We start from the raw sequence: 25,507 nt of genomic DNA on the forward strand, positions 1-25,507 counted from the left end.
TGCTGCTAAAAAAAATATATTTAGCTAGATTTATTATTTTCCTTAAGTAACATGTCGTGAAATCATTCACAAAAAAAAAAACATGTCGTTAAATCAAACATAAATTAAGTTTTGTTGGACTTTTATTGTGAAAAGACTTATAAAATAGGTGGCTCATTAAAGTAGAGCAATACTTTGAGGAGACTAAGTCCCCATAAATGTTTAAGGAGTGTCATGACACTAGAAAGTTTCAAAGTCTCACATTGCAAGGGAGATTTATAAAAGTGGCTAAAAAATGTTCACAATAAGAAAATTATTAATTTATTCAAACACACACATTTAGAAATAAAATAATTCAAAAAAATTCACCAAAAAAAAAGAAGATAATTCAAAAATAGAATCATTTGAATTGTTTAAAAGTTTAAATTTTCTTAATTTTCTAATTACTTCATCTAAACACATGTGCCAAATGTACACACCTACACGTAGCATGTTTTCATCCAAAATTCAACATAGTACTAGTAATTTTGATTTAGTCATAGGAATCTTTTAATTGCCAATCAATGTTCTCATATTTCCTCAACTAATCATCATGAAAACCACATAAAACTACAACTCATTGATGTACCAAAAAAAAAAAAAAACTACAACTCATTGTTACTAACTGTCCCTTACGGCCATGTAGTGTCAAAAAGGATATCACTATATAATATATTGTTGTATAACTATATGTACTGATCGGTCCTATGATTTTAATTTGAGAGTAACAGTTGTTTTTATTATTTGACCAAAAAAAATTCTCTTTTGATGAGGTATTTGTTTATTAGATGTGGAAACTTAGATTTCTCCAACAAAAAAAAATGTTTAGAGTTAAATGTTGAACTGCAGTCTAAAATTGTATGAGAATGTTAACCATAAAGATAAATTGTGCATACTTTGAATGGATTTGGTGTGTCGAAAATAATCTTTACAATTAATGTTTATAGACTCTCTTTTTTGTGGGTCATTAGTGTTTATAAACTTGGACTATTTTAAAAACTTATCCTACTACATTTTTTTAAGGTTATTATCGTTTCTTGTCATTTTCTTATCCCACTAACTCATGTTTTACTTCGTATAAATCATGGCTAATAACATAAATATATGTAACTACTAGTCATCTTAAGAGTGAAATTTTTAGCCACTAGACTTTGACAAAAAAAATTCCATAATATGTTTTATCAACTAGGTTATTTACTTTAGTAGTTCATATACCTATTATGTTCATTGGATTATTTACAAGCGGTATTCAAGCTCTTATTTTTGCTACTTTAGCTGGGGCTTATATAGGTGAATCCATGAAAGGACATCATTGACTAATTATCAAAATAGTCTTTTTTTCCTAGTTTAGCCTGCGACAAATTATGTGTTGCTCATGATAATCTACTTAAGGAAAATAAACCAAAAAATAGAAAGAAATTTTCAAAAGTTTTACTTAAGTGTTTTCTAATGATTTCCTCTATTTATCTCTTTAAATGTTTTCCAAATCCTAGGACCAAAAGTCTCTCAAAAACCCTGTAAATCTGTCAAATTTGCATGCTTTTATAACATATATGACAAATGTGCCATGTGCATGAAACATGCGCTTCACTCATGAGGCAGAAGTCAAACTCGAAAATCCATTCATTCTCTAATAGTCTGTGTGTCTCGCACGTGGAGTCATGTGCCCCGCGCATGAGGGGAGCATGAGGCAGAACCTGAATCTCCTCTTACAAAAATAATTGAGATTTCAAGATGCACACAACATATGTAATACTTTCTCCGATATTTATTATAAAAAAATAATTTACTTTTTAGGTTCATAAAATGTTTGATGTATTTAGTTCGTAGAATATAAATAATATGAATTAGATATGTCACTCATTCTATTAACCTAAAAAAATAATCTTTTGTTTTAGATGGAGTATTTGATTTTGGTCAACCTCAACTCCAATTTTTTTTTTGGTTACATAAAGAGAAAAGAAAAAACTATAAGGGAATTACTCCCTAATAAACACTACACTCCAAGTATCATCGCGAAGTGGTTTAACAAGCTCTCTAGGAGGAGTAGAAACAAAATATGTAACTTCTTATTTTATATATAAAATAAAATTGTAAATTTTTTTAAAATTTCTACATAGCCAAAACGGTGCAGTATAGAGAGGTCAAGGTGACAAGTCAATATGCACTTCCGTATAATTCGTCAAATTCATTGAACGAAAGAACAGTTACGAATGTGAAGATCGTATGATTCGTAATAGTGGAAAACAAATAAAAAACGCTAGAAGGAGGGGTTGAACCTCCGACCTTGTGGTTAACAGCCACACGCTCTAACCAACTGAGCTATTCCAGCACATGCTATTGTTATTCACAGTATTCTATTTATATCTTCCCTTACAAGAAAAGTAATGAAAATTCTTTTCAAAGCAAGAAAAAAGTCATTCTAGTTCTACTTAAAATGGTTCAAACCCATCTATTGTTATGGTTAAACCCCAACCAATTGAAAATGTTGTTATCACACATTTTGAAAATGAGATACAATTGAAATATATATATATATATATATATATATATATATATATATATATGGTTGCATTCCTCCACACCATAGGAAAAATGAAGAAATAAATGAGCATAACAAAATAAGAAATTCGATCTTTACTAATTTTTAATAAGTCAAACTCAAAAATATAGATGTCATCTTTTGTGCTCTTGTATCTCGATCTTTCTCCTCTCTCAACCATACTCACTTGCTTATTACTGTTAATATTATCATCATTCGAAACAACACAAACCATGGCTTTCTCAATATCTAAGATACTGTCTTGAATATCATAAATTATAACTTTTGATCCATTTGGTTTATTCAAATCAAGCTTCTCCTTTTGAAAGGTTGTGCTCCATTAAACTTGTGTTGCTGTAGAAATAGGGAGAGGGGCTAAGGGAAGAAGGGATGAAAGATGAAAGTATAGTGTGACAATTTTATTAAAGTTTATGTGGACCTTTGTGATTTATGCTTGAAAGTAAGTTTTATATGATTAATAATCAGTCTTTGCACAAGACGAACAGATGCCGCGAAAAACAGAACTACAAAACACAGGCGCTTAAGAAAGTTTTCCACCGTGTGAGATAGCCACTCCACTTTTCCATCTTAGACCGAGCCTCATAATAGCCACATTTTTGGTTTCGGACATGCCACGTAGAATATTTTTATTTTTATTAGAGTTAAACAAGAAACTCAAGCATAATCCTATAAGTAGTTGATGAGGGTAGAAATTTATACTTGTTTGCATTTGTTTGAAATAAAGGGAAGTTCATATAACTCAACTTTCACGTAATTTGTTTTCAATGTAATTTGTTTTTGCTCCTCCCATATTCTGAATTCATTTTAGGATCATATTTTTCTCCAATTGTTCAAACCAATGATAAATGCAAATTCATGTTTAGTACAAAGTTAAGCTGTTTCACAGTATTTCAACCAGAAAAAATATTGCTCCAAATACTTTTAGACATCAAGCATACACAGTTAACCATGTTTAGCATCTGATAAGTTCAACTAAAAGTTAATCTATTGAGTCAACCAGAACAAGAAAGGAACTTATCTACAAGAACTAAGTAATAATTTTAGCTTTCCTAGATGACCATTGACAAAACAGGCTCATAGGTAAAGCAACAAAATAATGGTGTCAACATCCTACATAAGGACGGCTGCATTCTTTGGCACAATGAACATAAGAATCTCTTGCAGCAAGTCGGCCCGAGTTATGCTCCGAACTCTCACATCAACAATTCTCCTGATCTAAACAGCTTTGTCGCCTTTTCTCTGAAAGCAAAAAATATAGCATGGGTTAATATTGCTGTTAGATAAGCAAAATATTCAAACATACATATAATATCACATGAATATTCCAAAAAAAACGAGTCATTTGGACTTGAAACGTACGTAGATAATTGAATATTTTGAAAAACAATTTGCAATTGCAATTGTGGGCGTGACATCAAGGTCTTTGATATCACCGCGAGTGCATTGCAGCCACAAATGCGGCAACATCGTCCATATTTTATAACAATTTTTGACAATACAAAATATCACAATGCAACCACACTACATTTTAAAATCTTAGTTGACGTATAGACGATATGGTAAAAGGGGTAATATAATTTCATGCACTAATTATACTCGAAAACTTAAGTTGTAAAATCACATCAACAGTTTTATATTTGGAATCGAGTAAGTTTACCTGGGCTTAATATTGTTATGGTTCTTGTGACGGAATTTGTTGCAGTCAAACAATCAGGGCCTGCAAAAGCGAAAGCTTCTCAGTAAATTGTGGTTCAGGTAAAATTCAAGATAATTAAGATAAGCAATTATTTTCATTACCTTGTATGTTCGTATCTTTCTCACATAGAGCTTCTACCGAAGTTGATGGTAGTTCAGATATAACTTGATTATCATTTGAATTAATAGATCCTGGTTCGCATGAAAAATCAATGCCCTCACAAGAAAAATCTAGATCATTTAACATTTCAGAAAATGAGAAGTCTGGGCCAAAGGCATCAAAGTTAGGGAAATCGATGTCATATAAGTGAACTTCGTTGTTCGACTCCGGTGTAGATGTCTCGTTAGGCAATGAATTGTCTGAATCCAAGCTCTGAGTTTGAGGCATATCAGAGGAATCAAAGTTCAACCTGCTTCTTACATGATCCCTCTTACTTGCCTTGTCCAAATTTATTTTAACGGGAGAAATGCAATGGCTACTCTCTATATAAGCCATCTGTTTTGCAGGGCTAACCATAACTCTCTTGGTTGAAATTACAGTGTAACAAGTAGATACAGCCTCTACATTGCTAGGTGCTACCTGAGTAACCTCGGGAGGTGATATATTTGTATCACCGTGACTGGAATTTGTTCTTGGAGGAGTCTTTGGAACTTGCGAATTGTTAGGGATAGAAGTTCGAGACTGATTAAACAAGCATTTCACGACACTTGATCCTTGAACCTGTGATCCACTTGGTACACAATTCAAAGCCGATGATTGACTTGCAGAAGATGGATGATAAACTACTTGATGATTAACAGCACGGTTTGATTGTGGCAGTGTGTTTTGACCTGAGAGTAAGAACAGAACACAAATGTAAAAAATTCATGATTTCGTGAAATATTAGCACGTATGTATAAGTATCAGTTGCACAAGCTAGGAGATAAGTACAACTATACCTTTGACGGGAATTTTCCTACTGGTAGTGGATGATCTACCGCGAGATCTTTTTGCAATTGAAGGTGCATCGACTGTAGTACTGGTATCTTTTCTCTTTCTGTTAGAAACGCTAATCATCGGTGTTGAGAAGTTTCCATTCTCTGCATTGGTGGTGTTAGACTGAGGCACTGAGAGTGTAGTTGATGTGTTTTGTGTAGCAGTGGCCACTGCAGCAGTAGTAGGAGCACCTGCAAAGTTGAATGTTAAATCAGTTTTCATTTCAACTGAAACTTAGTCCTAAAGTGTGGTCTAAATAAAAATGTGAACACTCTGGTACACATCTTATTTGGACATGTACTGATACACCGCTAATGTGTACAATAGGTCCACAACTAGTATTTAATATAGAAGGAACTCGGCAAAATAGCCACAAGCACTATTTGTGAACCTATCACAATTGTCCACATTAACAAGTGTACCGGTACACATTGAATAAAATGTGTACCGAAGTAACCTTGAATTGAAAGCCATTATTGGCTTGCACACTTCAAACACAACAGAAGCAAATCGTGACATGTACAAGTCCCCCATTGTTCTATTCACTATTCAGTATCAAAATATGGTAAACTAGCCCATAAAGAAACTTTCTAGTATGTGTTTCACTTAATTGTCAAAGACAAGATTATTCATGCATGAAAACATCGAAATGAACCTGAAGATTATTCTTAAAAAAGTCAAAGACAGCACAAAAGCATGACATAACCAACAGAAACTAATCAAGTAAACACAATCACATCCAACCTAAAATAAAACAAAAACACCCAAAAATGTCACCAACAGTTCAACCCTAATTAACCAAGGAAAATGTTTCCTTACCGAGTTTCGATTGAGGGGGAACCGCCACAGACTTTGCATTCGCATTCGGCACAGGAGCATTGGTTAATGAAATATTTTTACTAGCATTGTAAACATTCATAACATTTTGCACACCATTTAAAAACATCTGAACCCGGTTCTTTTCTTGCTCCATATAAACCCTTTCTTGATCCAACATCACTTTCTGCTCCTTCAAGCATATATACTCATCAAGCATCTCCCCTAAACTCATCAAACTCTTCGGCACCTAAAAATCAAACCAAAACATACCCAAAAAAAAATTACAAAATTAAAACGACCCATTTGAGTAAACCTAAACCCTAAACAAAAAATAACCAAAAGGGGTTATAAAAAACGCAAGATCCAAACTTTAAGAATTAACAAAACGACCCATTTGTAAAAACTGAATGAAAATTAAAAAATAAATAAAAGGGGTTGTGAAAAAACCTCGTTGACTGGTGAATTGGATATGAAAGAAGAAGCTTCGATCCGGAACAATTTTCGGGTCTCCGTGAAATTGTTATCACAGAGGTATCTGTCAACGATGAAAGCGATCTGGATTGGTGTGACTTTACCTTTGCCGAATGACTCTGGTTTTTTGGATTTGGATTGTTTCGCCATTGTTGCGGTGGTTACTGGTTTTTTTTTGGGGTTTGAGATTTGGTTTTTTGTGAAGTGTTGTTATTTATTTTAGGGATAATGAAAAGTTGAAAAAAATGAAGAGGGAGGGAAGTGAAGAAGAGTGGTGTGAGGCGCGAGAGGGTTTTTTTTTTGGGTTTTGGGTTCAAAATTTAATGACTGTTTTGGCGGAAACAGCAAAAAATAACGTTGCTTACCGCGCGGAATCACTTTTGCTATGTTTGACTCAAGTCAATATTATCGTCGGTGCTTCCTAGATATCTCTTGTAAAACTTATAAAATTAACCGAGTGTGGTTTCTTTGTTTTTATTTGATCTATTTTTATTTCAGGCTAAAACAAATGTTTTATTAAGGCTATTATCCCGTGTATATTTTTAAATATAATTAATAATTTTAATTATTGATTTATGATAAACAATTATCTTTATTATATTATTATTAGTAGATGATTCTTTTGTTTTTGTTTTCTTCCTATTTTTACGCATAAATCCTTTTTTTATGTTGTTTTGTTTTCTTTTTATTTTTATGCATAGATTCATTTTTTATACATATGCATATCATACTGACAGAGTAAAATTACCATGAAAAATATAAAATTTAGAATATTATTTGTAATTCTGGCAAGCTAGTGGAAAACTACAGCATCTCGTACCTAATCTGGGGGATACCAATCCAAGACAGAAATCCACTATGATAATATTAGTTTGAAGCCCTCATCAAACGCCCCCGTTTACGACTTCGCGCCTAATCACTACCCGTGCTAATTTATACTTATGAACTTCTAGATATGAGAAGATTTGTGCACTTCCCCTCAACCTTACAACCAGTAAGGATTTCAATAACAACAGAATGGAGACACTCTCCTAGACAATGATGAAGACACACTTCAATGACAAATACCTAGCCAACACCCTTGACTAAGTTCACAATTTGGAGTTGCTTACAAGCTTCCTACAAGGACAATATTGAACTCATTACATATAGGTTTCTTGTGTAAAAATTATTTACACTTGCATCAAATCATATATCTATTTTATTTTTGCTCGTTAAAAAAAATTGTGTTTAAATGTTATTCTTCGACAGTCGCGTCATCAAAGAAATTACATTTGCTCACATTCACAAAATATTATTTTTTTTTGTCAAATAATATAGTGATTAGAAATTTTACCTTAAAGTTGAATAAATAAAATGTTTCGGTTCGAACTCTCACTCCTATATATAAAGTGCGATGTCATTTAATAATTTTTTTAAGACTTTAAATAAATAATTAATAATAAATAAGTGAAGATTGCTATCTTGTTAGTTTGGAAACATAGATTGAAAGATGAAAGGGGTGCTTACGCTTCAGCTATGGAATCCACCACCACGCTTCCATACTCTATCCTTCTCCCACCACCCTCTCACAATCTCAGCCTCAACCACCACCACCACCACCTCCTCCACCCAACAACAACCACCACATGAACTCCTCACAGCAAAAGAAAGAAGACGCTTAAGAAACGAACGCAGAGAGAGCAAGAACACAACAAATTGGAAAGAAGAAGTTGAAAATAAACTCATTAAGAAAACCAAAAAAGAGAAAATACATTGGATGGATGAACTCAATCTTGATAATCTCATTAAATTAGGTCCTCAGTGGTGGGGTGTTCGTGTTTCTCGTGTTACGGGTCAGTATACTGCTGAAGCACTTGCTCGTTCTTTGGCTAAGTTTTTTCCTGATACGGATTTTCAGGTTTGTGTTTTTTTGTGTTTAAGGTTGTTGTTTTGTTTTTGCAGCTGAAAATGTTTTTTTTTTTGGCTCTTCAATTTGTTATGGATAAGGATAAGAATATAAATAGTTTAGCTTTGAGGTTAGTTTTTGCTTTGTGTGTGTTTGCTTAAATTAGATTTTGGATTATATGTGAATGAAGGGTTTTGGACTATGAAGCATGAACACGGACACGAAATCGTTGACACTGATAGTAATTTGGGAAAATGACATAATTCAATGTAATCATATGTGTCTTGTGTTAGACACTGACACATGTCACCAACACATGTCTGACACTGAGACACGTCTAGTCCGAGGAGTGTCCCTGGCTCACTGCTTAGTAGGATTTGGAAGCATGATGTAAAGTTAAAGTATGTGCGAACTCTGCAAAGTTTCAATCAATTAGGAGATTAAGTTGAGTGTAAATCAATTAGGAGATTAGGTGTCGGTCAATTTGAACCCTAATATTATTGACTACATTTAAAATGATTCTTGAAGTTGAAAAATCTTCGACTGTATTTGTCATTTTGTGTTGGTCAATTTAGCTGTGGAAATAGTTTCGAAAGACTAATGCGATTGAAAAATTTCAATTCTATAGGTGAAATTGTTTGATTTATAATTTTAGAGATTGAATTAGTGTTTCGCTCATTCAGTTTATGATAATCTGTAATTTTATTACGTTTATTCTAAAAACCAATTAAATTACAAGTGATTGAGCGCAAGTGATCAATGCGCTTAAGTTAATGTTGAACGGACAGATAATATCCAAATTCAATCCCTTGCTTAAACAATATTTGGCCATACTTTAGTTACCTCCGACCAAGCTATGAATTAGTCATGGTTCCTTTTTCATGGATATTGCAGGGTTAAAAACCAATACATAATACAAAAATTTATGCGCAATGAATACTTTACCCTTATGTGAAATGATGTTTCATATGATGTTTGCTTGTTTATTTATTTGTTGATCGATTGTAGTTCTTTTTTAGGTATATGCTCCAGCTATCAATGTGAAAACGAAATTGAAGAATGGTTCCATCTCCGTAAAACCAAAGCCTCTATTTCCGGGTAATATTTTTCTGAGATGTGTACTGAACAAACCATTACATGACTTCATAAAAGAGTATGATGGGGTTAATGGCTTTATTGCATCCACGATTGGAAATACGTAAGCATCTTCTGCTTTTGTTTAATTCATTGCTCATTTTTGGCAGTTTGCAACTTACAATTATATCAAAAATTAGATTAAGTTTCCTATAACATGTTCATTAAGGGTCTGTTTAGATTGAGTTATTTGAGCTTATCTACCGGTATAAGTAAGCACTAGTGAGGTTGTTTGGGAGAGCTCGTAGAAACAACTTTTGACATTCCATCAGCTGTTTTCAACTTATTTCCATATGCTTTCAAGGATAGCTTATAATTTATATGGAAGTAATTTGATTTTATATTATCATTTCTTATAGAAATAACTTATACACAAATACTTATATGATAAATGCTTAATTAAGTTGTTTATTCAAACAAAGCCTTAAGTCCTCAAATAAAACAATGAAATGTGAATAGTTAAAAAAGTTAGCAACATATTTTTAGTATTTACCTAGGCCTTTTAATGTTGAAGCCGCTAGGGTGAAATGGTTGAGGTTGTCCCGAGTGGTATATTTTCTTTGAGTATACTTTATACTTGCCTGATTAAGTTATGATAAATCAAGTTACTACGTCCGTCCCTAAATATAGGATACCCTGACTAAAGAACAGGAATAAAGAAAATTGGCAGTAGTATTGAATTTGTTCTCAATTGGTATTGTTTTACAAATTTACCCTTCAAGAGAGACTATCAGGTTATGTTTTCATCATAGTATTTATTAGAGGTCACAAGAAAAATGTAACATAATTAAAGATATGTTTGTGAAGAAATAATTAATGCAATTGAAATTTGAAAGGAGTCGCATGAAAAGGGACTTCATAATTGGTGGTGCTTTTCTGGGTTTCATATACTTGTACCTATTGATTTCAGATATTAATGAAACTTTATCTAATGTCTCTAGAGTATACTCTTTCTTGTTAAGCCTAAGTTGAAGCTCTAAATTGTTTATCATTTGCAGAAAGAAACAAATTAAAAAACCAAAGCCAATAGATGAGGTTGATATGGAAGCAATATTCAAACAGGCAAAAGTGGAGCAAGAAAATGCTGATAAAGCATTTGAGGAAGAACAGAAAAATGCTGCCATAATCTCTTCGAATCCGAATTCAGAGTTAGAATCAGATGTTTCAAAAACTATTGTTGATTCTAAGCCTAAAAGGGGCTCTAGAAAAACCTCAGACCAACTCACTGTCACAGAAGAAGCTTCACCTGCTAAAAAAATTCCTAAACTTGCCACTGGTTCCACTGTTAGAATTATATCTGGAACATTTTTAGGGTTTACAGGCACACTCAAGAAGCTAAGCCGCAAAACCAAAATGGTGAGCTTCCTCTTTCACAAGAATAAATTGAAATAAAGATTAAGCTTATTATGCACTGCTAATGTAAAACTTTTTACATACTCATCCAATCAAATTTTACCATGATGCTACTTTTTTATATGATTTGTTAAAATATATGAATTAACATAATTGTAGTGAGATTTGATTGGATTATTACTGTGTAAAAAAAGTTTTTCATTGCCAGCATATAGGATCCGTTTGGATTGACTTATTTTTTAGCTTATGCGAAACAGCTTATGCAAATAAATAAGTTTTTATGTATTATTATAAGACTTTCAAGGTAATTTATGAGAAAACAACTTATAAAGATACAATTTTTGTCGGTGAAAACTTATGAATCAGCATAAAAGTTTATTTATTTGCATAAGCTATTTTCATAAGCTAAAAAATAAGCCAAATCCAAACGGGCTCATAGTCTTTGAACTCAACAGATAATGCAATGAAAATTGCTCATGTGTCCATTTCTATGTGAAACTTAAAATGAATGTGAAAGCGGGAAATAATGTGTGTTTTGATAGATCAACAACTGGAAATGGATCAGAAATGTGTTTTTGAAAATATATATAAAACCAGTGGTTCAATCAGGCCAGTGTGCGCTGGTTCGCCCACGACTGAATGTGTCATTCCTAGTTAGATACACATCTGATCCAATAGACTGCTCGGACCGTCCATAGGTTTGGTTCCCTATCAGACTGGCCGGTCCGTTCCGAGTCTAATAACACTAGACTAAACACACAAATGTTATTTGTCCTTGTTCTTTGCATTGACTCATTTTACCTTCTTCTTGCAGGCCACGGTGCATTTAACAATATTCGGGAAAGAGAACATAGTAGACCTAGATATTAGTGAAATTGCTCCAGAGACTAACTAATGCCTTTTGTTTCTCTCCCCTCCCCTGATGGTATGTTTCACTCTGAAAATAAAACTTTTGATTAGTTGCGGACTGCGTGCTTTTACAGATTTTTCCACATGTCGATGAAGTCCCTTTTTCTATATAGAAAATTAAATGCATTTTTACTCAGTGCATACTTGTATATTATGAGATGTGTACTGGTGCTTAATAGCCAAAATTGAAATCTTAGATGTCTATATTTTGAGCCTAAAATTTGAGGAGAGTGCAAATACTTCCCTTCAACTATTACCTATGTTTAAGCTATGGAAGTGTAGTTTCTTACAAGTAAATTAAGATTCTTTGGTATTGTTTTCATCCTGAAGTTGCTATAGAACTTTAAGCTATGCATGACTTTTGATTGTGATTATGGACATAACTATTACCTATGTTTTGTAAGTTTATCTATATGGAAATGCTCATTCCTATGAAAATACTCGACGAAGAAACACAAGAATGATTGCTGGCCGTAGATTTATACAATAACCTATGCATGATTCCTGTCAAAAACAGACTTAACAAAACGCATTCTTGCTTTCGTATACAAACCCTTTCTCCTTTCGTGATATTTGGCAATGCTCGAGAGCTAGTATTTATAGTTATGTACTTTGTAAAAGTTCGTGATATGTTTCTAGTCAAAATAGATGCACTGTTGTTTATCCTCCGTCAAAGAAAATTTCTGAATACGCCGCTCTGGTTGATAAATTTTCTCCCATAAACAACACACAAACTTCATTTTATTTCAACACATTTTTTGGGGCTATGTTTAAATGAATTGTTAATTAAGTGACTAAACTGTTCAACGTGCACACTAAGTCACCCACTTAGGTCGGCCATAAATATTACAAAACATGCTAACAAATGTGACATGACATTAAACCTATTTATAATTATGATTAACTTGTACACTTAAACAACACTACGAATTGAAACACAGTAAATAGACTAAAAAACAGACAAATGGAGTAGTTTTCATTTTGATTTTAAAGTTTATGACAAGGAGATCTTGAATAGTATACCAGCAGGATGGTATAGGATTCCATCCAATTCATAAATCCACCAAATTTATTTGAATCATGATTTAAGATTATTCAATACATAATATGTGTGATTTAATTAAATATAATTATTGAAAATGATGTTGCAACATACATCAAACCCCACATGTTGTTGGTTATTGCTCCCATGTGTGATGTGTGGAGAGCACCTAAAGAGATTCTATCCTAAAGAGATTGCATTTTCTCTAAGAAGTTTTATTTAATAAAAACAATAATTTCACTATATTTTTAAATGTACATTTAACCATATCATGACAATAGATATTTGTAAAGATATGTTCACAAATTCTAGCTCAACTGATAGAAATATCGAAATTGCTAGTGTTGGATGTTAGTATCGGGGTTCGAACTCCGATCACTTCACTTTATGTGTGTGAATTTTCAATACTTTATCATTTCGTCTATCAACAAAAAAAGAATTTGTAAAAATACTTTGAGAACTAATCTATAAAAATAATACTACGATGTAATTTGATTAAATATGTGTATAAAATGTATGCTGTTAAATATATAAAAACTTATCTATATACTAAAAAAATAACACAAATTCAACTTGTTAAATTTGTAAGGAATATAATTTTGTGAACAAAAACCTACAAGATTAATACCATAAAACGATAAAATGTCTCTGTTAGTCCTTCAAAGATCACAAGAAAAAGTTACATGAATGAGGAACTTGTGTTGTGTGGCATATTCTTTCGGATTTTGTGAATGTAGAACAAAAAAGTGCCTAATGGAGTGGTGCCTGATGGTGATACTATATCCTAAACTTGAAAAAGCAGGAATCTATATCCTCTCTGCACTATGTTATTATTGTATTGGCATTTGTCTGGCTCAACACAATATTTTCTTAATTAAAAAACCTAAAATATAACGAAAGATATTGAATTCAAGTGGTTAATGAGTTTCTTAAAAGACGATTTGATTGAGAGAATCTGAATTCAATTTCTGGTTGGAACAATTCAGACTTTAATCTCGTGGCCGAAAACTAGAAGGTTAATAAAAAAAAACATAACTAGCTACATGTTTTATTTAACTCTTTGACAAAAACAATGTAAGATCAACAATAGGTTTAGTAGAACCAAAAAGAGAATAAAAAAAATTGCACAAAGTTTATATTTATATGCTATATTCCCTTCACATTCCTTGTCTAAACAAAAATTATATCCCCTTCACACTCTAACATAAGCTAGAAAAAACTTCATCGGATTTAATAAAAGTATTTACTAGTTTTATTTTTTTTGGTGTATTATTTACTAGCTTGTTTAATTTGATATCATTCACTTAAGTTAATCACACTTATTCATCCTACAGGTAACATTTCTAACAATTACTATGAAAACCATCAAGAAAGTTTAGAAAATGTATTTTGTTTTTTTTACAATGATTTCAAAATAATCAAGTAAATGTAACTACTACATATGTGTGTAAGTAGTTAGTTTTCCTTATAATTTTTCTTAAAGAATATTTAGTTATCATTAATAAATATAGGATAATTATAAATGAATAAAAGGTAAATGAACAACAAACTATATCGTTAATCCTTATAATTGAGTTTAGAGAAGCATTAACTTAAAATAATATTTTGTCTAAACTTATTGTAACATTTTTGAATAATCTAAATTATATAGGTCTATAGTTTTTATAATTTATAAGTGATATATAATTAGAGTAAATCATCAATTTAGTTTAAAAAAACTAGAACCACCACAATGAAGCACCTATGCATGATCAACTACATGGCTTTGCCCAAATAAAAATAAAATATAAGTGAATTATTTTGATGTTGCATGTTGGATATTTCCAAAAAAATATTCTTAAAAGTTCATTCACACAAATCCTAATATTAGCTGGTTCACAAATAATTGAATGGACCACATTGACACCAAAATTGAAAAAGATAAAAGTTAAATAATTTTTTTATTAGTACTCCACAAAATTTTGAGAGTTCCCACAAGGAATATTTCAAAAATAAATAAATAATAAACTTCTCCATTATTATATTCTCTTGGTCATCTGCCACTGCAAAAAAAGTGAACCACCACCATGTTCCATTACACAACAAAATACATTAAATTTTCACAACCCCCAATCCAACTTTCCCATTATTCTTTTACTTTCTTCATCTCATCTCTTCACACACTTTCAACCTTTATACTTCAAATGGAATCAAAATCAATCATCAAACCCTAAAATCACAAACCACCCAATTTTTCATTATGGCATCATTCACCACAACCCTTTACTTCAAATCCTTAATTTTCATCATTTTGTTCATAAAAGTCCTATCTTTTGACCCAATTCCTTTGTTTTCTTTTGCTGATTTTGATAAAGATCTGAAATTTAAGTCCAATGTTGCAATTTTTGGTAATGCTAAAGTTGTCAATGGTGAGTCCAAGATTCAATTTTTTGGTTCAAGGAGTTCAAGTGCTGAAACTGGGAGAGTGATTTACAAGAAACCCATCAAGCTTTTTCAAGGTAAACCTAAGCAATTAGTTTCATTTTCAACTTACTTTACATTTTCAATCTCATTGGAAAATGGTGCTGGTTTAGCTTTTGTTATGATTCCAAATGGTGTTAAAGGTGTTAAAGATGAGATTTTTAATCAAAGTTCATCTGGGTTTTCTCTTGGATTGAAAAATAATGATTTTGAAGTTATTAGTGTTGAATTTGGTGCTTATAAGGATGGTAAAAATGAGATTTTGATTAGAAATGGTGTTTCAAGTAAAGCATATTTTACCAATTTGGCACTAAAAAGTGGTGAAAAGTTGCATACTTGGATTGATTATGAAGCAAATTCAAGAAGGTTAGAAGTAAGATTGAGTAAACATGGAAATTCAAAGCCATTTGATCCATTGTTATGGCACAAAATCGATATATCGAATGTGTTAAAGAAGGAAGAGATGTTTGTAGGTTTTAGTCCTATGAAGGGGAAAAATGCTTATTTGTATTCATGGAGCTTTGTTTTGAGACATTTTCCACCACATTCTATGCATTCAGAGCCACTTGATCCTAAGGTTTTTGCTAAAAACAGTGAAACTTCAATGGTTATTAGACCAAATGGTAAGAAAAAGAATGATTGTGTTTTAAGAGTTCTGGCTGCAATGATATTTGGGACTGGTTGTGGAGCATTGGCAGCATTCACTGTGCTTTATCTGTGGACAATCTTCGGCAATAAACGTGCTGCAGTGGTTCCAGAAGGATGTGTTATGCATCCTTTAGATGTTGATTATAGGAAAGTTAAAATTGTTGTAGATAATAAAACCATTGGAGATGGTAATAAGTAGTAGATCTTTTTGAGAAAACTATTATCTGGTTTGAAACTTGGTGTTTGTAAATTTAGTGTTTGTTGTTGTATTTAGTAGGTTTTGATCTGTTGTATGATTATGATGATTCCTAATCTATATGTTTTGTATTACATTTTCTATTGTTGGTCAAATTGAGATTGAAATTCAGCAATGAATTAAAGATTGCTTACCTTGTATGAAAGATGATCAAATTGAAGTTAATTGATGTTGTATGTACTACTAAGCAAATTAGAACCATTGTCGCAGCCCAACGTTGCTAATGCATCTGCGTAGGTATTAGCTTTGCGATTTGCATGACACGCCTTAATTTCTCAATCTAACTCCAACACGGTGAATTTTTTGAACTAATCAAAAGCCAGCAAAACTAAGAGCTCAATTTCAACACAGTTTATGGACAACCACCTAAGAATCAATATGCAACCCCGCCTTATTAAAACCATAACTCCTGGCGAACCACAAACCCTCCAAAACACCACATAATAACTCAGCGGCATAGGCACTACAAATGTTCAATTTTTTTTTTTTGTTTTTGAAAAAACATTCACTCTCCTCGCATCTAATCAACCATCCACAATCTGCACGCAAACCTCCCCTATCACGCTTCATCAAGATTTATTTTGACCCATCCTATATGAGGTGGCTGCCAGCCAACCAACCATAATATGTCGCAATATCGAATAAACATGTATCGGTTGCTTGTTTATACTCTCACATTGTTAGTAATATCAAGCCACAGACGTCGGGCGTCTCAAAACCAACACAATGAGTAGCACCGTGGCCGAAAAACTGGCCTATCTCCCAAATTTGGACTACCAGGGTTGTTCGAATTTAGTTGAAACCATGTCTGCAAGGAAAGCTGTATAAATAGGTTATTTAGGCCTTGTTTAGAACCATTAAAAAAATGAAATACATCAACTTCCCTTACCATCATCATTTTGTACAAATAGATGATATTTTCTTCAAAACAAATACTGCATTGGTCCCGGCGGGGCTCGAACCCGCGACCTTCGGCTCATAAGACCAACGCTCTAACCAACTGAGCTACGGGACCTTACATTATTAATATTCAAGTGAAAATATAAACAATTGCAAAGCTCATGTAAACCTCCCTCTAATTCTATTCCTTTTTGTGTTAACATATGCATACTAATAAAAATTCATGCGAGGACATTGTATTGAAAACTTTAAGGGTCTCAAATAGGAATGTCAACGAGACAGAGCGACAACCAGAAGTACTTTTCCGCAAATCCCCATGGTTTTTGTGGGGACTCCATCAACATTAAAAAAGTATCAAAATTTATATACATGTGTGAAAATACCAATAATTATCATATAAAGTATTTAAATTCCCTTTAAGGAATTATTGTGTTTTTGGCAGAGTCATAAACTAGAATGACAACGACTAACATTTTTAAGGAAGAGAATGAATGATTGCCTATTTTTAAAATCTTAAGACATTGAATACACAACTTCTTAGATTGTAATTTCTTTTTTGTTTTCTTAACATGGCGTAATTTAAGTTAATTCCCTTTTAAGTTATTGTTCATTGATTTGTCAAAAAAAAGGTTATTGTTCATTGATGAAATGCAAAATTGAATAATTAGTTATTAGTGTAGAGCACATAATCATAACTATGAATAGTTACAAATAACTCTAGTATACGAATACAGATTGTCGAGATTGGTCTTGTGCATGCAATGAACTAAACAACCAAGACCAAATTCAAGCTCATGTATTACATGAAAGCAATAGATTTCAGATTTTTTAGGATAACATATAGATTTAAGGGGAAGGCAATGGTCCTCTTCCACATTAGTATTTTGCTATCTATCTATATATGCAGCATAATTAATCATCTATATATGCAGCACAACTAATCAACTTTTGGACCTTAAAGATTGATGCTTAAAAGTAATTATAGTTGTTTCAACAATAATATAGTCTTTCAATACCAACATGTTACATAGAAACACAAATAAAAACCAGAAACAAATACATTACAGCCGGAACAAAAGTATCCCCATACAACAAAGGGATTATGAACCGGCAACAGGAAGTTGCAGCACCATATGTGTTATCCACTGCAAAAAACATCAAAATGTTCACATTTCATTCATCATGTTCCTGATACTGTTCCTCTTCTTCTTCTTCTTCATACTCATCCTCCTCAGCAGTAGCATCTTGATATTGTTGATATTCAGATACAAGATCATTCATGTTACTCTCAGCCTCTGTGAATTCCATCTCATCCATTCCCTCCCCAGTGTACCAATGCAAGAAAGCCTTTCTCCTGAACATAGCAGTAAACTGCTCACTCACTCTTCGGAACATTTCCTGAATTGAAGTCGAATTACCGATAAATGTTGAAGCCATCTTCAACCCTGTAGGTGGAATATCACATACTGTTGACTTCACATTGTTTGGAATCCATTCCACAAAGTAGGATGAGTTCTTGTTTTGAACATTGATCATTTGTTCATCAACTTCTTTAGTGCTCATTTTGCCTCTGAAAATGGCTGAGGCAGTGAGGTATCGTCCATGTCTGGGGTCAGCAGCGCACATCATGTTCTTTGCATCCCACATTTGCTGTGTGAGTTCTGGTACACTCAAAGCCCTGTACTGCTGAGAACCTCTCGAAGTCAAAGGTGCAAACCCCAACATGAAAAAGTGAAGCCGAGGGAAAGGAATAAGATTCACAGCAAGCTTCCGAAGATCGGAATTAAGCTGACCAGGGAACCTCAAACAACATGTGACACCAGACATAGTTGCTGATATCAAATGGTTAAGATCACCAACTGCATCACAATAAATCAAATACCAAAATTAGAAACCTTAATGAACATATACGACAAAATTGAAAACATATGGATTAAAAAATGAGCCAAATGGATTCTAAATTAGCTTACAGCTTGGGGTGGTGAGCTTCAGAGTACGGAAGCAAATATCATACAAAGCTTCATTATCAAGAACCATACATTCATCTGCATTTTCAACAAGCTGGTGAACAGATAGAGTAGCATTGTAGGGTTCAACCACGGTGTCAGAAACCTTAGGAGAAGGGAAAACTGAGAAAGTAAGCATCATCCTATCTGGGTATTCTTCCCTGATCTTTGAAATCAGAAGTGTACCCATTCCAGATCCAGTTCCTCCACCAAGTGAATGACATACTTGAAATCCTGCACGCAATAGAATAATAAACACACAACATCCATTTCAAGATCAGCCACAAAACAAGAAAGTTGTCATTTCTAATAATTGTAATACAAACATTATACTAAAACCATAAATTCAAAAACAATAAAGTTAACAAATCAAATACCAATTGTAATACAAACAAAGACAGATTATAGTAAAGGCAGGTAGTGTGCACCAAAAATAAAGGTATTTTGAATTAGTCCAACAAGATAAACTCAAAAAAAAAAAATAGACACATTATTTCTAAATATATGATTCAAGTGGAAATCAAGTATTGTGATCCAAAAAAGAATGTATCTCGATTAGAAGTTAAATTCAAGAAGCTGTCTTGAGGTATTTCAGTGTTCTTCTCCCAGTAATGTTTCATCCCCTTTAAGTGGGCCCTGCCAACAACCACAAGAATCGAAGACTTGTCAAGTTTTAGCAATACATGGTGAATGTATTGCTAAAACTTTATTCGATTCTTGCGGTTGTTGGCAGGGCACACCTAAAAGGATGAAACATGATTGGGAGAAGAAGACCGGAATACCTCAAAATAGTTTCTTGAATTTAACTTCTGAATGATTGAGATATATGCTTTTTTTATCACAATCTTTCATTTCCACTTGCAACGTATATTTAGAAACAATATGTCTTTATTTTTTTTAGTTTATCTCATTGTCATCTGACTAATTCTTCAATATGCCTTTATTTTTTATGCACACTTCAATATGCCATTATACTAATAATTCAATATGCCTTTAATTGTAGTACTAATTACTAAAACCATAAATTCAAAAACAATAAAGTTAACAAATCAAATCAAATCAAATCCCATTTAACGACAACACACAAACTTTCCAACTTTCCTAAGTGATAACTCACATACAAACACACCAATCATTCAAAATCATATGCAAAACTTGAAAAAATACTAAAACAATTATTCACTTCACTAACAAAAAAAATACTTCACTTTCACACACCCAATTCACAATCAACCACAAAGCATGCAAAAGATCCAACCTTTAGCAAAATTAACACACACCCATCACAAAATCACACCTAAAAATTCATCACTTCAAAAATCAACAAAACCCTAAATTTAGAAACAAGTTAAAATAAAAACAGAAAATCATACCCTGCAAGCAATCACAGTTTTCAGCTTCTTTACGAACAACATCAAGAACAGAATCAATAAGTTCAGCGCCTTCAGTATAATGACCCTTAGCCCAGTTATTACCAGCACCACTCTGACCAAAAACAAAGTTATCCGGTCTAAAGGTCTGACCGTACGGTCCAGAGCGGACACTGTCCATAGTACCCGGTTCAAGATCCATGAGAACCGCTCTAGGAACATACCGGCCACAACTAGCTTCGTTGTAGTAAACATTGATCCTTTCTAGTTGAAGATCAGAGTCACCAGCATAACGTCCGGTTGGATCGATTCCATGTTCGGCACAAACAACTTCCCAGAATTTGGCTCCGATTTGGTTACCGCATTGGCCACCTTGAATGTGAAGGATCTCTCGCATGGTGTTGTGAAGAAATTGAAATGAAAGAGGGAAATTGGAAGAGAGAGTGGCTTTGGAATTGGGAATTAGGGTTTGGTTTACGAACTAGAATGAGTGAAAGTGAAAGAGATTGGTATTTATTTGTTTAATTTGAAATGCAGATTTTGGGAAATGAAATGAAATTTAAATTTGAAAATTTTGAAATGACAGCTGGTTTTGTGGGACCTTTTTTTTTTTAGAGGGAGGGAAGGATAGAATAGTATTTACGATCTTGGTCAAAAGTCAAAACTCAAACGGGAAATTTTTATTGGGATTTTTTTTAGGCATTATTCACTTGTTTAGTGGGAAGGAATTCGGGAAATTTGGTTGCAGTTTTATCTTTCTATGTTTTTAGTGATCTTGGACATGTAATTGTATTTAATTTATTCTCTCGATTTGAATGAATGAATATCATTTTATTTTTGTTAATAAAAAAATGGGATAAATAAAAATGGAAAAAAAGTTAGTTTCTGTGAGTTTAAATCAGTTCGCGGAGACATTGCATATGTTATGTAAGAGTTGAGGTTCAAATTTCGGACACTTCATTTATTCATCTTTAAAGGTAAAATTTCTGACCACTAAGTTGCTAGAAAAAAAAAAGTAAGGGACCAAATTGATACTTTTTAAAAGTAAAATACCAAATTGAAACCTAAAATAAATGTAATGGACCAAATGTGTAGTTAAGACTAAAAATTATGCATTTTATCTCTAAAAGTTTGTTTGGTATGATGAAAAGAAAGTGGAAGAAAAGAAAATTACGATAATTAATTAATGAATGAACTTAGATTAAAGTTAATTGGTTTTCGTAATTTTCTTTTCTCCCTTTTTCTTTCCATTATACCAAATGAACCTAAAAGTCAAAAATTATTTTGTTTAAGAAATAATTATTATTTGAAGTATCTTAATATGTTAGCATGACCCAATAAAAATATGCTAAAAATTGTTCCCCAAATTTTTTTTTTTAAGGATCCTTTGGTTTTAAGGAGAAATGAGCTCTGGTAATTTATGTTAATAAAAGAAATTATAAATTTTTTCTTTATTATCATATTATAAATATGAATTTTTTATCATCATTTAAAGATGATTAATTTTCCCCAACAAACTTATTAGATTCCTACCAAAATTTCTCCATGCAATGAGAAATTTAAATTGGCCACAAGACATTTTCATTAAATAAGGCCAATGAATAAATAAAATAACACTATGGTTTGTTTTTTTATTAAATGGGTCGGGCCATATTTTAATTAGCCTAAGCTGTATGTCCTTGTCAAATAACTTGACTTATGTCATCCTAGTAGTAAAGACTATTTTTTTTAAAATAATAATAAATAAATAAATAAAACTTGTATGCAAGGGTGAAATACTATGATTGAAGATTAATAAATACTTTTTCTATTTAAATTTTAATTGTTTGATCAATAAAAGGAGGTGTAAGATCAAATCTCTAAATTTTTTCAACCCCGATAAGAAGATTCAATTGTTTCATGAATTGAGCTATCTAACTTTAATTAAGTATTTAATAGATGAAATATATTTAAAATATCTGATACAAATGTGTTTTATAGATGTGTAAGATCAAATTTATAGCTTTTTTCGGCGCATGTAAGAAAGCTGATTCAATTATCTAGGTATCTTTAGGTGCCAAAATGCGAATTCAAATGCCTTTAGAAATTAATTTCTCTGGTCAACATGATAGGTTTTTTAATTTTTTAGTGTTACCAAAAAAAAAGTTCTATTTTTTAGTATTTTCGACGTTGTGTACCTTTTGTTTTCGGTGTAAAGATTGTGGACAGCAGAGATATCCTTCCATTTAGCGTGTGTTTGGTTCTGCGGCGGAGAGAATTGATTTTGGCAGAATTGATTCTGTAAAATTGATTCTGGCCAAAATTGATTTTAAGCTGAAGTGGTTTATGTTTGGATATATTCATGAAAAAGTGAGTTGAACAAAAAATTTGAGTGTAAAAATCAATTCTAGAATCAGAAGCTACGATTTCTAGCTTCAAGTAGAATCAATTCTGGAGGCAGAATCAATTCTACTTTTGAGAAACCAAACAAGTCAGAATCAATTCTACACGTCCAGAATCAATTCTGGATGCTCCAGAATTGAAACCAAACATACACTTAGGCAATTATTGTTTCAATCTTATTTTCAAAAATAAGGTACGGAATGAGATATGACTCAAAATGATTGTGGGTAAAATGAGTGCTTAATTTAGGTATAGATAGTATTTTCACACAACCATATGAAGAAAGGAAAATGTTATGTAAACACATTTATTTGACAAAAATACAACAAATATACTGTTTTGATTTTTTTATATTTTTTGCATACATCGTTTTGCGTGCTTGTAAGTAGAAAGAGAGTTGTGTTAACTTTGTGTCTCAAAATTTGTGTTTGAATAATACACCTCATAAACAAATGATAGTATTTTTATCGCGAAAGTTTCCTCTACAAACCACATTTCCCAACAAATGAAAAACAACCCCCATCTATATTTATTTTAACCCAATCTTTGAGAGGGAGATTCCAACCAATATCATATGCAACAATTGAAGAAACCCTAGTGGAATCTAGAATACGCTCCAAGGAGATTGAGATAATTTCTTCAAATATCTTTATACATGTACGAGGCGATTGAATCGGAGGATTTAGATCCTCTTCAATTTTCTCTCATGTTTTCTCTCCTTTTACGTAATCCAATGGTTGATTCTCTCTCTCTCTCTCTCTCTCTCTCTCTCTCTCTCTCTCTCTCTCTCTCTCTCTCTCTCTCTCTTCCTTCATATATCAACCATTGAATTAAACAAAATGAAAGAAAACATGAGAGAAAATTGGAGAGAATACAAATCCATTGAATCGTGGACCAAAAGACCTGGTTAAAGATGTGATCATTATGACATTTCCAAAGATCATCAATGATTATAATATAGATCACAACCCAATCTCCAAGATTAGAAATTTGACTAAGAAGGTTGATCCTCAACCATTCATCCATATATTCTTCTACAATATTTTGTGTTGAAATAAAATCGGTTTGATATCATGTGTATGAGATAGCCAAATATAATTTGTGATATGCGAATTTGTTTTGCTGTTTTATTTAATTAAAACATAAAAAATAAAAGGTAAAAGACACCTCTAATGAGATTCAAACACACACATAATCACATTTGAACAAAGAGTTCAACCACTAGACCGAAATAACATTTCTAATACATTAGGAACGTTCATTTTTTATAACTGTTTGTAACTTTTTGACACCGATAAATGTTTGTTTCTCTTACCTAAGGATAACGAGTTTTTCTATAAATAATGACACTTTAAAAATAAAAATTTAAAGAACGTGAAAATCATTTTATTACAATGGGATTGATATTTTGGTGAATGATATTTTTTAGAGACTAATTTTTAATATTACAAATTGTTTGAGATAGTCTCCTTACCAATGTGACATGACATTGAATCTATATGATTAACTTGTAACACCTATAAAGCAACATTGAGAGTTTTCTATTTTGAAGTTAAACACCACACTACAAGTTCAATTACTGTTAAATGACTCCAAAACAAAAAGAAAGAAACAAATTAATCATATAGTTTCTGATTTTGGTTTTAATGGTTATGCCAAGTGGGCATTAATTTGATTGAATGGTATACCAGCAGTGCGGTAGGATTCCATCCAGTTGAACTTACATTATTATTTGGTAATAACGTAATCATGATAAAATATTAAAATTAAATATTGATAATAATGCTGCAACAAACAAAGTCCTGGTCCTACTTCAAACCCCACATATGGTTGGTCATTTTTGGTCATTGCTTTCATTTCACTCCCCATTTGATGCTAACATGTGTAGCGAAAGAACCAAACTATTTAAATATCACACTTTATTTTATTTATTTAAAAAATAAATAAAATATCACGAACTAGAAAAAATTTGATCCAAAGTTCAAACCAATTAATTTGATCCAAAGTATCCATCGTATTTGTCAATGATCTACAGTCGAAGACATAACCACTACTTGGAGAACTACGTTATCAAACTTCTTGCGTGTTTATTATCGTTTGATTTCGTTATTATTTTCTTTTGTTACTAGTTGTTCCAACACTATGTTTTTCAAACAACTTCACAATGCGTCTATCAAATTAATTAGTTTACCATCAATATTCAATACATCCGCAGAGAGCAAGATTTACTTCAAAAAATGTGAAACATGAACAAACAAGTTGAACTTGATGATGGAAAATGAAAGAGTTTTTGGGAGCAATGAAAACAAAAAATACAAGAATGAAAACGGAAAATTTAACAACAAAGCAGAGATGACATTGAGCAAACTAAGCAGACCAATGACAATTAAATAGGATATGTTTCGTTTAAAATTGCATTTTTTTTTGTTTATAACCCTTTGGTTTTCAGGGAAAAGAGGCCCTAGTAGTTTAGAATTCGGCCGCGAGTTTAGTAAAGTCTGGCCAAGAAATTGTTCCACCCAGAAATCGAACCCGGATTCTCCCGAAATCCGTCCTTTTTTGTGAAGCTCATTAACAACTTGAGCCCAATGACTTGAAGATGATTTAGGTTTGTATT

General features: G+C 32.3%; 4 protein-coding genes and 2 non-coding genes across 6 annotated transcripts; 2 read left to right on the plus strand and 4 right to left on the minus strand.

The window, feature by feature from the left end:
- Window positions 1–2,276: 2,276 nt before the first annotated feature.
- TRNAN-GUU lies at window positions 2,277–2,350 on the minus strand. The gene has a single exon. It is a non-coding gene; the product is annotated as a tRNA-Asn (tRNA).
- A 1,026-nt stretch (window positions 2,351–3,376) lies between these two features.
- Window positions 3,377–6,916, minus strand: LOC123921963. Its single transcript, XM_045974714.1, has 6 exons — window positions 6,519–6,916; window positions 6,072–6,318; window positions 5,216–5,443; window positions 4,379–5,107; window positions 4,239–4,298; window positions 3,377–3,820 (listed from the first exon to the last, which is right to left on the minus strand). Exons 1-6 carry the CDS (start codon window positions 6,690–6,692, stop codon window positions 3,780–3,782), a joined length of 1,479 nt encoding a protein of 492 aa, XP_045830670.1. The 5' UTR covers window positions 6,693–6,916; the 3' UTR covers window positions 3,377–3,779.
- Window positions 6,917–7,758: 842 nt separating this feature from the next.
- LOC123924044 lies at window positions 7,759–12,148 on the plus strand. Its single transcript, XM_045976807.1, has 4 exons — window positions 7,759–8,442; window positions 9,450–9,628; window positions 10,563–10,920; window positions 11,732–12,148. The coding sequence occupies exons 1-4, from the start codon at window positions 8,035–8,037 to the stop codon at window positions 11,810–11,812; spliced, it is 1,026 nt and encodes a 341-aa protein (XP_045832763.1). The 5' UTR covers window positions 7,759–8,034; the 3' UTR covers window positions 11,813–12,148.
- Window positions 12,149–14,845: 2,697 nt separating this feature from the next.
- LOC123924315 (L-type lectin-domain containing receptor kinase VIII.2-like) lies at window positions 14,846–16,372 on the plus strand. Its single transcript, XM_045977165.1, has one exon. It carries the CDS (start codon window positions 15,108–15,110, stop codon window positions 16,173–16,175), a length of 1,068 nt encoding a protein of 355 aa, XP_045833121.1. The 5' UTR covers window positions 14,846–15,107; the 3' UTR covers window positions 16,176–16,372.
- Window positions 16,373–17,173: 801 nt separating this feature from the next.
- Window positions 17,174–17,247, minus strand: TRNAI-UAU. Its single transcript has one exon. It is a non-coding gene; the product is annotated as a tRNA-Ile (tRNA).
- An 823-nt stretch (window positions 17,248–18,070) lies between these two features.
- On the minus strand, window positions 18,071–21,087 carry LOC123881525 (tubulin beta-2 chain-like). Its single transcript, XM_045930233.1, has 3 exons — window positions 20,512–21,087; window positions 19,103–19,372; window positions 18,071–18,991 (listed from the first exon to the last, which is right to left on the minus strand). The coding sequence occupies exons 1-3, from the start codon at window positions 20,903–20,905 to the stop codon at window positions 18,306–18,308; spliced, it is 1,350 nt and encodes a 449-aa protein (XP_045786189.1). The 5' UTR covers window positions 20,906–21,087; the 3' UTR covers window positions 18,071–18,305.
- Between the last annotated feature and the right edge of the window lie 4,420 nt (window positions 21,088–25,507).

The sequence above is a fragment of the Trifolium pratense genome, linkage group LG4 (genome assembly GCF_020283565.1).
Source record: "Trifolium pratense cultivar HEN17-A07 linkage group LG4, ARS_RC_1.1, whole genome shotgun sequence".
NCBI classification, from domain to species: domain Eukaryota; kingdom Viridiplantae; phylum Streptophyta; class Magnoliopsida; order Fabales; family Fabaceae; genus Trifolium; species Trifolium pratense.

Excerpts from the sequence above, each read along its gene's own strand:
- LOC123881525 (XM_045930233.1), bottom strand. The coding sequence starts at position 20,905 with ATGCGAGAGATCCTTCACATTCAAGGTGGCCAATGCGGTAACCAAATC. Across the intron at positions 19,373-20,511 it reads AAACTGTGATTGCTTGCAGG|GATTTCAAGTATGTCATTCA; the intron begins GTATGATTTTCT and ends TATTGCGTGCAG. Across the intron at positions 18,992-19,102 it reads GAAGCTCACCACCCCAAGCT|TTGGTGATCTTAACCATTTG; the intron begins GTAAGCTAATTT and ends ATTGTGATGCAG.
- LOC123924315 (XM_045977165.1), top strand. The coding sequence starts at position 15,108 with ATGGCATCATTCACCACAACCCTTTACTTCAAATCCTTAATTTTCATC.
- LOC123924044 (XM_045976807.1), top strand. The coding sequence starts at position 8,035 with ATGAAAGGGGTGCTTACGCTTCAGCTATGGAATCCACCACCACGCTTC. Across the intron at positions 8,443-9,449 it reads TTCCTGATACGGATTTTCAG|GTATATGCTCCAGCTATCAA; the intron begins GTTTGTGTTTTT and ends GTTCTTTTTTAG. Across the intron at positions 9,629-10,562 it reads GCATCCACGATTGGAAATAC|AAAGAAACAAATTAAAAAAC; the intron begins GTAAGCATCTTC and ends TATCATTTGCAG.
- LOC123921963 (XM_045974714.1), bottom strand. The coding sequence starts at position 6,692 with ATGGCGAAACAATCCAAATCCAAAAAACCAGAGTCATTCGGCAAAGGT. Across the intron at positions 6,319-6,518 it reads CCAATTCACCAGTCAACGAG|GTGCCGAAGAGTTTGATGAG; the intron begins GTTTTTTCACAA and ends TTTGATTTTTAG. Across the intron at positions 5,108-5,215 it reads TAGGAAAATTCCCGTCAAAG|GTCAAAACACACTGCCACAA; the intron begins GTATAGTTGTAC and ends TCTTACTCTCAG.